This window comes from Cololabis saira, chromosome 9 (assembly GCF_033807715.1).
Source record: "Cololabis saira isolate AMF1-May2022 chromosome 9, fColSai1.1, whole genome shotgun sequence".
NCBI lineage: Eukaryota > Metazoa > Chordata > Actinopteri > Beloniformes > Belonidae > Cololabis > Cololabis saira.
This window is the reverse complement of record NC_084595.1, coordinates 22,726,325-22,738,474: the sequence shown is the minus strand read 5'-3', so window position 1 is coordinate 22,738,474 and position 12,150 is coordinate 22,726,325. Positions and strand designations below refer to the sequence as shown.

The window sequence follows — 12,150 nt, the reverse complement described above, 5'->3', positions numbered from 1 at the left end:
CTCAGTAACCCTGATTTGCACATCTTTTCTGTCTTCTATTTTAGGTCATTCAGTTAATCCACTGGTTCATTTGAAGTCCCACCGTTAATCTAAAAGATGATAGAGACCTGACTCATGGACCACTGCAGTGTCTGCTCAAGCAGAGGATTGTTTTTGGAGGTAGACCATGAATGACAAACTTGTCTTCCTGGGCCTGCTGTACTTTGTCCAGGGCATTCCCTATGGTCTCCAGTCGTCTTTGCTCCCAGTCTACCTGCGTGGGGCCGGCCACTCTCTCACCCGCATTGGTTTCACCAAGATCCTGTACTTTCCATGGGTGCTCAAGGTCCTCTGGGCCCCTCTGGTAGACAGAGTCGGTACTAAACGTCGCTGGCTGGTGGGGACAGTGTCTGGACTTGCTCTCACGTGCCTCACCAGTTCCACCTTGGCTCCAGAGGCGCATATTTGGGGTGTAGCTGGAACTCTGTTGGCAATGAACACCCTGGCCTCAGTCCAGGATATAGCTGTAGATGGGGCTGCAGTTGGGTTGCTGAAAGGCCGTGGAGAGCTGGGACTGGGCAATAGTGCCCAAGTTGTTGGGTATAAGGCTGGGTCAGTGTTTGCTGGAGGTGGGCTCCTGGCTGTGATTGATGTGGCCGGATGGAACTGGATGTTTATGCTATTGACATTTGTGTATGCAGGTGTGGCTCTCTTTGTTTGGGGGGCCCCTGTGCTAGATGATGAGGGTGTAAGGGGGCAGCAGGCTGACTGCAGTAGGAAGGGAGGGCAGGGAGCGGATGCCGTGGGGCCATGGAAGGTGTGGAGGAAGCTGCTGGCGGTGCCTGGTACCCCATGGACAATGCTGTATGTGCTCACATACAAACTGGGTAAGTTTGAATAAAGCACCAATACTGTTTTAAATTAAAACACTTTCATAAATATTGGAAAAAAACAATATATTGATTTATTTTTTTCATTATTGAGTAATTGTCATTTATTTTCTTCATCAGTGTTTGAATTATGAAATTTGTCAAAAAAGTAAAAATGGAAATCTTAATGGACAGCCGCACATTTCTAACACATGTTATACGTGCACAGGGATCTTATCAAGGGATTTATTGATTGTTGATAAGCGGTAGGTTTGAAGATTATAAGTACCAGGTACATGATGGGGAGATTAACCTAGAATGATAATTCACAATGATAATTCATAGGTCAGTGCACACGTCCAGTTATGGCAAATGAAACAAGTGTGCACGGCAGCATGGTAATTATCACAGATTAATTGCAAACATAAATCCGATTCTCCATATATATTGGTTATAAATAATGTTTTTCTTTTTTTGGCAAATATTCACTCATTTTGAATTTGCTTGTAGCTCGTTCCAAAAAAACTGGCACAGGGCATGCTTACTACTGTATAACCTCACCTTTTTTCTTTTAACAAGACTTAGTAAGCATTTAGGAATTGAGGACACCAATTATTAAAACTTTGTTGGTGGAATTCACTCTTTTACTATGAAGCCACATTGTTGTAACACATGCAGAGTGTGGCTCGTCTTGCTGAAATAAGCATGTCCTTGAAAAAGAATGCGTATCAGCATATTATGCTCCACAACCTGTATGTACCCTTCTGCATTTATGCTGCCTTCACAGAATAGCAAATGACTCATGCCATGGACATTCATGCACCCGACTATCATAGTTCCTGGCTTTTCTCTGATAACAATCTTGATGCTCTTTTCCCTCTGTAGCCCAGAAGAAACGATGTCCATCATATCCAAAAACAATTTGAAATGTGCACTCATCAGACAACAGCACACTTTTATATTTTACATCAGTCCATCTCGTATGAACTCAGGCTCAAAGCATCCGGCAGCAGTTCTGGGTGTATATATGGCTTTCGCTTTGGGTGGTTTGGTTTAACTTGTCGATATAGTTACTACTACTACTACTATTACTGCCATTTAGCAGACACTTTTATCCAAAGCGACTTACATCTGAGAGAACAACACAAGCAAGAAATCACATAGGAGGGTACATCATGGATGAGTGCTGGTCAGACTGCTTTGAGTCCAGTTGCTTCTGTGGAGAAAATTTTTCCGGATTCTCTGAATCTTGTTTTTATCATATTATGGACTGTCGATAACGAATTCCTTCCAATTGTACATTGTGAAGCGTTCATAAACTGGACTATTTAGCCACACAGTTGTTCACAGAGTGGTGAAACTCTTCACTCTTGCTTAAGAACAATTTTCAAGGATGCTCCTTTTATACCCCGTCATGACACCCGCATATATCCAATTAACATGTTCCAGAATTATTATTATTATTATTTTTTTAGGATTTATAAACTTTCCAAGACTTTTCTTGCCCCTGCTCTGGCTTCTGTGGAATCCGCCGCAGGCGTCAAATTCAAAATGAATGAATATTTGAAAAAAAAAAAAAAAAAAAGTTGATCATTAGATATCTTGTCTTTGTAGTGTATTCAATTCAATATGGGTTGAAATAGGTTTTTTTCTTTTAAGTACATTTTACACAACGTCACAGCTTCATTGGAATTGGAGTTTAAAATACTGATACGTATGTGGGCCTGTCACAAGCTGGTTACTTGGATATAAGGAAGTCTTTTGTGCAAGGTTGTTTGCAAGGGACCTTGAGCATGCCATCGGATGACATTATTGTCATGTGCATCTTTACAGGGGGCAAGATATACCTCTGCTGCTCTACAATTGTTAAACATTCAGATTTTAAATGACCTTAGATCAAACCTACCTGACATTATGAAGGTCGCGCAATGACTTTACAAGCTGTTTAAGATCTCTGGATCTTTAAACCCCTCAGTTTAAAAGAGGATGTGGGTCAAACACTGGTCCTGAAATAGATATTGAATCATAATTCTTGAATTATTCTGGAATAAATCAGCCAATCTGCATGGTTATAGGACACAGATTCTCTTTTAAGAATAAAAAAATGTCATCTGTCCGGATGCTTGACCTGAAAATGTAGCTTATAAGAGGCAGTGAGAAGTTAGATTTCCTGTATCAGTCCATTTTGTCCCCGTGGCACTTCTGCACTGGAGTTGCTGTCCTCACGTAGGGCCCTGAGATCACCACTAGATGTCTCTGTTGGTGTTTCATTAAGAGTAAACTCACTCAGCAATTAATGTTTTTAAGAAGTTGGAGAATTAGTTGTTCAACGCAATTATTTTTTGGTCTGTGCATGTCCTGTGCGCACACAGAGAAACAGACATAAAACAGATAAAGCAGCAACTTTTAAAGTCAGAGTAACACACGAGTACAAACCTCAGGCATTTAAATGAGCTTGCAAGTGTTAGTTTGAATGCATCATGAGTGTGTGCATATAGTTTTGTATAGAAACAGATAATTCCAATAAGAACCTAAAATTTAAAGTAGTTTTGAAATATTCAAGCTTGTGTGTGTGTGTGTGTGTGGGAGTGAGAGTTGATATGACCAGAGTTTGGTGTTTGGCAGCAGAAGGGGATTATGTAAGGATTAGAGCGTCTTTGTGTCTGTGGCGTTCAGAAACTGAAATGGAATACAGCGCATCCTGTGTTTACGTGTACGTGTGTACGTGGGTGGTGGGAATATAATTGTCTCCTCACATTTGCATAGAACCTGTTTGTGTTTGTGTATGTGTATGTCTTTGCTTTGTTTTTGTTTTTTTTAATGGTGTGTGTGTGTTTGAGGTTATGTTTTTTGAGAGTGTTAAGGGTGGCTCAGTAATCGGATAAGCTCCAGCAGACAACACTACTAGACAAAGTATGAAGGCTGGCTGGACCCCCCTAATCTGTCTAGGGAGCACCCCTACCACCCCACCACCAGCACCCAAGACTCTCTCTGCCTCTCAGCACACACACAGACATGTAACAACACTCTAGCGGCTGACGCTCATCATTATAAAAATAAGTACTTCTAATATTTTCAGTACCACAAATGAGCTCTTTTTTAGTAGCACTTGTATGGCCTGTTTCCACCTTTGCAGCAAGATAGGAAAAAAAAATACAAAGGTTGTGTAATATTTTAGATTAGGCCTGGATGTACCAGCATAATTGCCTATGTGAGACAGTATTGTTTTTGTTCAAGGGCTATGTGGGTATGTTTGTGTGAGACCGGTAATCACACACACACACACACACACACACACACACACACACACACACACACACACACACACACACACACACACACACACACACACACACACACACACACACACACACACACACACTCCCTTTCCTTCATTTATCCCTAATGAACTCAGAGTTTGCGCTGTGTCCAACACTGTGGCCAATCATTGGGAGCCTTGTGTTTGAACTGTGACCCCTGTGTCATCTGAGGCCATAAGCATGATGGGAGAACTGTCTGGGCAGACTCAGAGGGACGGATGCAGTGTGTGAAGGGGGAGGAAAGTTAGCAGAAAAATAAGTAAAAAGGCTATGAAAGAGGCCAGTAATGGAGGCCTGGAGTTGCTTAAATGTTGAATACTACTTTACTAATATTTTATTACTGTACACTATTTCCATCCATCCATTATCTATACCCGCTTTATCCTTTGCAGGGTCACGGGGGTACACTATTTCAAGAAACTTAATCTCTGAGTTAAATTTAAGAGAAAATTGTTTATTTATCATAAGAAAATATCATTCAGACTGTCCTGTGGCACAACAGCCCCAAATTTCTGATGATGAAAAAATGTGAAATGGTTGGATGATTTCACTAGAAAAAGGAAAACAACTGTTCCTCCTGACATGGAAGATCCGTACAGCTATTGTTTGAAAGAAGAAGAGGAAAAAAAGCTTGTTTGGATGAACAGTTGCGAGAAAAACCTGTTTGCTGACTCTGAACTTTCCACAAACTTCCAATATATAACATTTTTGAATTATAATAATAGCGTTATGCATGAGCTCTGCAGAAAGGAATGCAAAATGCAGTACATCTCATGATATTGTAAAGGAAGGGCAAACGTGCAAATTTGGGTTTGTGGGTTTCATTTGAAAATGTCAAAGTGATTATCTGACTCAGAAATGAAGTACAGCTCATGGAAGTGACACAGATGTGTCAACTGCAGAACCTGGGTAAAAATACAACTTGACACATTTAGAAGTATCCATATTAACTCTATTATTGATAAATTCTTTGATAATAGAGAGATTAGACCAAAAACCTTAAAACAATGAAATAGCTTTTTTTTTCAAATTTGAATGGATTAATTGAATTTAGTGTTTATTATTTCAAAAGAAATGCAGTTAATTTGTTGTTGTTTTTTCTTTTTAGATCACTACTTCACTCTGTTGTTTTTTTTGTCAGCTTGTTGACATCTGTAACTTGTTTATCTCTAGATCACAAAGGGTGTAAAAACTATTAGTGCTGTGCTAAAATTGCTTCTAAATTCTTTGCTAACCCTCATAAATGTCTTAGTTAGGAGTACTGGTGCTGCTGGTAGAAAAAGTTTACATAGAGCCATGTTCTCGATTCAAAACTTGCAAGGAACTACACTATGTAGAGTAAGGGGGAGGAAAGAAACAAGGAAGTGATAAACATCTAGGTTTGACAAGAGATGTGAATGGTTATAAGAAAAGACAATCTATGGAGGAGTTAACTATGTTGAAAGAATGGGTGAATGAACAGAAAAAGGTTTATTCCAACACCCTCCTATAACATCTCTCTCAGATAATAAAAGCTTGTAAATCACACCAACAAAGTACAGTCAACACAATCAGTGAAAATTGGTGCTCAACGCTGCTCATAAGACCACCATCATCCAGAATAGTTGATGTTGAATCAGTACCTTAACAATGTCAACCAAAACTGGACTTCAGAATATTTAGTTGATACACTTGCACTGTTTTTTTTTTTATCAGAACATTTGGATCAGACTGCATTCGCTCTTGCCAGCAGTTTTTAGTCACATTGGACTAAACTCAACAGTACTTGATTGATTCACATAAGCAGATTTTGTTGCAGTAACAAACTGTTGAAACATTTGAAGTGTTGTAGAGATTGGTGTAGTTGAAATCTCCAAAAATTGCTATGAACGCATCAAGGTGTTGTGGTTGTAGTATAACAACGGATCTGATTACATCACATGCAGCATCAAACGCTTGGTGTGAAGACATACTGTAGACTTGCATCCAGCAGTTCAGTTTCTGGGACATACAGGTGCTCCTTGACAGTATGGTGTCCTGGATTATCTCATCTGCTGTTAGCCAGCACTGCTGTCCCTCCTCCATTACGTTTTAGTGTTTTGCTTGTCGTCTGTCTGTTCGTTCAAGAGCTGTGTATCGGGGAGTAGTTAGAGTTGAAAATAAATTCAGGCATTCTCTTCTTTGTGTAGCACACAGTACTTTATTCTCAACAGTCCCGGTTGGATTTCTCCATGTTATTCCATTTCCTTTGCCAAAGATCTTGCATTCCTAATGGCTATTCAGGAGAAAAAAAAGTTTGATTTGGCAATTCTGTTTCAAAAAGTTGTTGTTTTAATGAAAAAGATCAAGTAGAACATATCAAGATGTTGCAAAACAAAGCACAACATAACCAGAACTACTGCAACAGCCTTCCACCAATGTGGTGCCATTTTAACCTTTACCACATGTATAAAAAGTAGTAATTGAATATAATTTTGGCAACAATTTGGGCAAGAGTTGGCCATATTTCTAGAAAAGGAAAGGGAGAGTGGGGCTTATAAATAAATTATCAGCCACCACATGGTGCAGAGAGAAAGAGGGAGAGCGACAGATAATATGGAAATTGAATGGAAATTGAACTACACACATTTAACCATGCCAATGCATACGATCGTCTAGAGCTGTCTGGAGACCCAGTAATCTGTTTTCAATAGAGCTTGACCTCCTTGGGATTTTTAAGACCAATATTGATATTTGGTGTTGTAAAAATCCGATTCGATCTGAGATATTGGCAAATACATTGTTTTCTTACAGAAACACAACACATCAGCAGATTCCTCTGTGTGTTGTACGTGCTATGCATGAGTCACTAAGAGATAACAAAAATATAAAAATAATATAATAAAAATACATTTTAGATTACAAAATGTATTGAATATATTGTGTTTGAGCAAAATTTGTGGAGTTTCAGTTCCAGAATGTGAGTGTGTGCGAGTCTGTGTGTGAGAGAGAGAGAGTGGAAGTCAACTTAGCAGTTGATCAATATTAGATGGACTGGTCTCTGTTGACTCTTTGTCTTGAGGGAACCTTAAAGGTTGAAAAGTGTACATATGTTTTTTCACATTGGACTTGATATTTATATATATTTATGTAATTTATTTATGGGTTTTGCTGAACTCAAACCAGGCTGTCTCCATTTACCGTACCTTGCTATCAGCAGGGAGTGATAATGTCGCTCCGCGGGCTGACTGTGTCCTCGTTGATCTCACCTGTTCTGCCAGCTCTTTTGTTTAAGCTACTGCACGGACGTCAGGCTTTCACCCCAGTGTCCCCGTCAGCCTCTCACCCTAGTCTCAAGCTTATCCTACCGTGATCCTGTTCTGTGCTACACAAAAAACTTCTCCAAATATTTCTCCTCTTTTTTTTCATCATCAAATTGATAGTTTTTGGCTGAGATGTAGACTGACTAGGCAAAAAAAGAAAAAGAAGGCACATATTTTGTTGAACCATTTAGGTTTCATCTCCATACAGGTTTGTATTGGGAAGTTTTAAACCCAAGTTTAGTACTGTTTTAACAGTCTCCTGAGTTGTTTGCTTGATGCAGACCATTCCTTCTGTAACATATTTTCTCTAACCACAAGATCCATTTTCTGATATGGTTGTTTACGGGATGAGAAGATGATTATATCAGTTAAGACTTAAACAACTTGTTACTACCTGAAACTCATTAATCAGTGCTGTACTTTTCAAATGGAAGGCTCTCTTCTTTTATTAATTAAGTCTAGGTGGTCACTTATGTCTTTCTGGTGAGTCAGTGTGCAGTAGTGCGAAAACAAAATTTTTGTTAATCAATTCCAAGAGCCTGGTGACTGTGACTCTCCATGAAAAAGTTTATACTCATGGAAGGATCGGCTGATGAAAGCCGAGGGCTCAAACACATCCTTCTTCTTCTGATGTTAAATTATGATTTTTGTATCAGCTATTCTAAGTTCTCAGTTTCAGTTTCCATCAATCACATTTTTAATTACCAGGACAAATCGGGCAAAATAATTTTCCATCTTTGACTCTCTGAATGTTGAATGCTTTCATTTTATGCATACTCTGTATTTTTCCTTGGTCTCTTGTTCATTGACCTGTTGCTGTGTCTCTCTACCTCTAGCTCTCACTGTTTTCTGTACTTTTTTTTTTTTTTATATTTTTTTTCTGAAGCATTCAATTTTCTCTTTTTATCCATGCTTGTCACTCAATCTTCTTTCCTCCCTGTTCCACTCTTTCTTCCTTAGACTTTGTTAAAGCTTTGTGTATGTCTAATGAAATCCCAGCTGAAATGGACTATTGTTGCTTTGAGAATATTTATAGAAAGGAATAATCAGCAAGGTTGTGTTTGTTTGCATATTACCCCCTCCCAACCCTCCCCTTAAAAAAATAGTTAAAGGCAGCATTGTGAAAGACCTGAGCTTTGAGTTTAACAAGAGACACATGAGTATGGGAGTGCAGACCCAAGAGTAAACAACAATGGTATCATGGGTAATTCAGCTGCCATTGTTTACGTTATTACGACTGATATGGTTATGGTACAGTTGATGCAAGTCAGAACACCTCAGTACAGAGGATGATAGATGACGGAGATTAAAAGGTAATTGATGCAGCTCTCACTAAAGAGCGGTAGAAACTAACCATTCCCTCCTGATCACAAAAAAGACTATATTGGTAGGTTTTATGATAAAGGTCATTCCTTTCTTCTATTACATTTTGTTCTCTTTACATCTTTTTTTTTTTACAGTTACATAAGTTATTTGTAAACATCTCAAACCAACACATCATCATTATTTGCTGACATACATTTGTTGGTACCTTTTTTACACAGTGAATTAGTGTTTTATACCCTCTGAAAAGAAATTCAATAGTAAACAATTGTCCTGCGTATGCTTGTAATCTTGTGATATAGTTGACTATGAAAAATTATTATTTATTTTACAAGGATATTGTAAATAGGCAAGAAAAATATTACACATGTGATTTACAGAGTTGGCTTACTCACTATTTTGTAATCCGGAGTCTTAGGTCATGCTCCTGTTCACACACTGCAGGATCTGACAGCAACTTGGTCATCTGATCCATCCGTAAAACACATTTTTTTACCAACAAAATACACATAAAAATTAGATGTTACCATGTGCAAAACAAAGATTATTATTATTATTATTATTATTATTATTATTATTATTATTATTATTATTATTATTATTATTATTATTAACAAAATTAGCAAGTTTTTTGTACCATGATTTGTTAAGTAGGCCCTACATACATGAAAAAAAAAAACAAAGAACATGTGTAAAGGAATGGATTACCATATGCAGGTAGCTGAGGTTCTGTGCCACCAGCGTGTCGGAGACCCTTGCAGCTTACAAATTGGGCCTAAAATAATGTAGTCTAAAAGAGCCTTTAGTTTCATTAGTATCTTAGTATCAGATCAGATTATGTGAGGTGTCGAAAGAACTCAGAAAAGTCAGTTACCGGCAGGCAGATGGATCTGTAAGATGTTCAAACATAGGATGGAGATCTAGATGGAGGTCTGTTGCTTGGCAGTAGGCACTGTAGTGTTAACATTGTTTTCAGGGACAGCAGCATCTCCCAGTGCGGTTGGAGACAGCAATGGAACAGCATTAAGATCCATGACCAAGATGAAAGAGTTGAGGTGTGACAGGGCAGCCTGGGTCAGGAGGATGGGAGTTCCGTTTGGCTGGGGCAAGGAGAGGATGCTGAGCTAGTTTGTGAACTGAATAAAGCCAATCAACTAAACTAATTTGTCTGATCCTTCCACTGCTTAAAGCCTGTGGTCTGTGGTCTTGTACATTGTTCTGCTAGAGCTTGCCCCCTAGCTTTTTCCGGTACACCACCTCCTTCCTTGACTCTTCAGTTGTTTTTTTTTTTTACTGTCCTCAGTAAATCCCTGTCTCCCTGGAGACTTTTCTTTTTTCCTTTTTAAATCAGTGGTGATCCAGGATTTGTTATTGGAGGACCACCTCACTGTTCTGGTGGGGATGATGATGTCTACGCAGAAGTTAATATAGTGTGTAATGCACTCAGTCATGGCATCAATGTCATCTACACGTGGCTCACAGAGTGCATTCCCAGTCTGTAGCCTCAAGACATCCTTATAGAGTCTCTTCAGTTTCCTGTTACCACCTCCTCACAGTCCTTTTGGTCACAGGGTGGACAATTGAAAGCCCAGATTATGATCTGCCTCGCTGACAGCAGGTAATGCAGACAAAGCTGTATGCATCTATAATGTTTGCATAGAGAAAAAAAAAAAATCTACGTTTATTTTATTTTGTGGAGCAATTGAAAAACTGTTGAAATGTGTGAAATGAGAGAGAGGCATTCTTGAAATTTCCAGACATCTCTACTAATGCGATGGGGTGTTGTGAATATGACTTAGAAACAACTGAGCCATTTACATCATGCATCATTGGCACCAGCTGATGGCAAGCTGTATAATGGTACTAAAATAACCCCGGTGAACTCTAACCGTATGCCAGGCAGAGAGACGTTGAAGTCAGAATTATTCTCCTGCAGTCACGTCTTGGTGAAACGCATCACGCATTCCCAACATACTCTGTCACCACTCCAATGTCATCCGTCTCATTTGTGAGAGATGTTGCATTCCCCATCATGATTTGAGGGAAGAGAATGTTTAAATTTATACCTTCTTTCTCTCTCTCTTTTGCTCCCACTCTGCATCTCCTCTTCAGCTTATCAAAGGTTTGGTTTCTCAATTTGAATATTATTTGGGCTTTTAACATTTCAATCAGCTGCTCCAGCTTGTAAACAACTTTTTTCGTTGCTATGGTTACTCATCATAACGGGTAGGTAAAAAGTGTTGGAAACCCTGAAGCTGCACAGCATCCAAACAGGAATGAAATATTATTACCAAAAATCTTGCGTTTTTCAATGAAAAAACAATGATGAAGAAAACAAAACTCAAAAGTTATGAATTGTTAACAACATCTGGAGCTACTGCAACAATAATGTTTAGTTTAAGGCTTCCATGTTACATTGTGTTACTTTAATTATGATGGTTTTAGTATTTTTATTATTAAAATTTTGTATTATCCAGCAATGGATAATATTTAATAATGTAGCAATGCTGAATATCTGTCGTTGGCTGTGTTGTGGTCGTGTTTGCTTATTTTGCTCAGGTTGTTGTAATTTTTCTTCTTTAAACTATGTATGACAGTTTGAATATTCTACATTTATAATTGCATATCCTTCGCTATTCAAATGTTGCCATCCTATTGGCAAAGTGAATTTTATGATAAATATCATAGTCAGTCCTGTCTGTGTATTACATGTGTCATTTTTCCAGCAGTAACACGAGTGACAGACGTGAGAAACGAGTGTTTGCTACAGAGAGAATCCATGTCTTTACCCACATTTCTGCTTGGTTGTCACTCCACCATTACAGCGGTGACACTCTAATGCTGCCGCTGCACTCCCTATCACTGGGAGCCCCTCAGCTTTCTCTTATTACTTTTTTTCCTCCCAGTCTGTTTCATCTGTCTCTTTTCTTTTTCCTCTATTTTTGTTTGTCTCTTGGCTGGCTGAGTGAGTGAGTGAGTCGTCGGTTGTGTTGCGTCGTCTTTGACAGCAGTCTGGGAGCCGAGCTGTCACTCATACAGCTCCTTGGTCCCACCATCTTTCTGAAGTCAGTCTCCATTAATATAATAATGCCGTGTAGTCGGCACCACTGAATATTTTACTGTAATGTTCAGCAGAACATTACCCCCCACACTCAGCGCCACACAGAGAAAGTCTAACTGTCTGATAGAAACTTTTTATTTTAACTGAAAGGTCTGTGAGGTCTGTTTCATCTATGGAAGTTTTTGTGTTTTGTTGTGTTTTCTTTTTTGTGCTTTAGGGAAAGTGCTAGGCCCTTGTTTGATAAAGTGACTGAGGGTATTCTTTTTCTTGTCAGGCATCTATTATTGACACTTTCCAGGAATAAGCCTAGGTGTACC

General features: G+C 38.8%; 1 protein-coding gene across 4 annotated transcripts in view; it reads left to right on the top strand.

The window, feature by feature from the left end:
* Positions 1 to 12,150, top strand: part of mfsd3 (major facilitator superfamily domain containing 3) — a 38,203-nt gene that overhangs the window by 1,424 nt on the left and 24,629 nt on the right. For 2 of the 4 annotated variants that reach the window (XR_009783175.1, XM_061730841.1), the window contains exon 1: positions 49 to 866. Coding sequence is in view for 3 of the 4 variants with exons in the window: in XM_061730841.1 (XP_061586825.1) it covers positions 167 to 866 (700 nt within the window). In the remaining variant the exon portion in view is untranslated. Of the gene's footprint in view, positions 1 to 44; positions 867 to 12,150 lie in introns of those variants that run through there. The other 2 variants (XM_061730838.1, XM_061730839.1) reach the window with 2 other exon arrangements.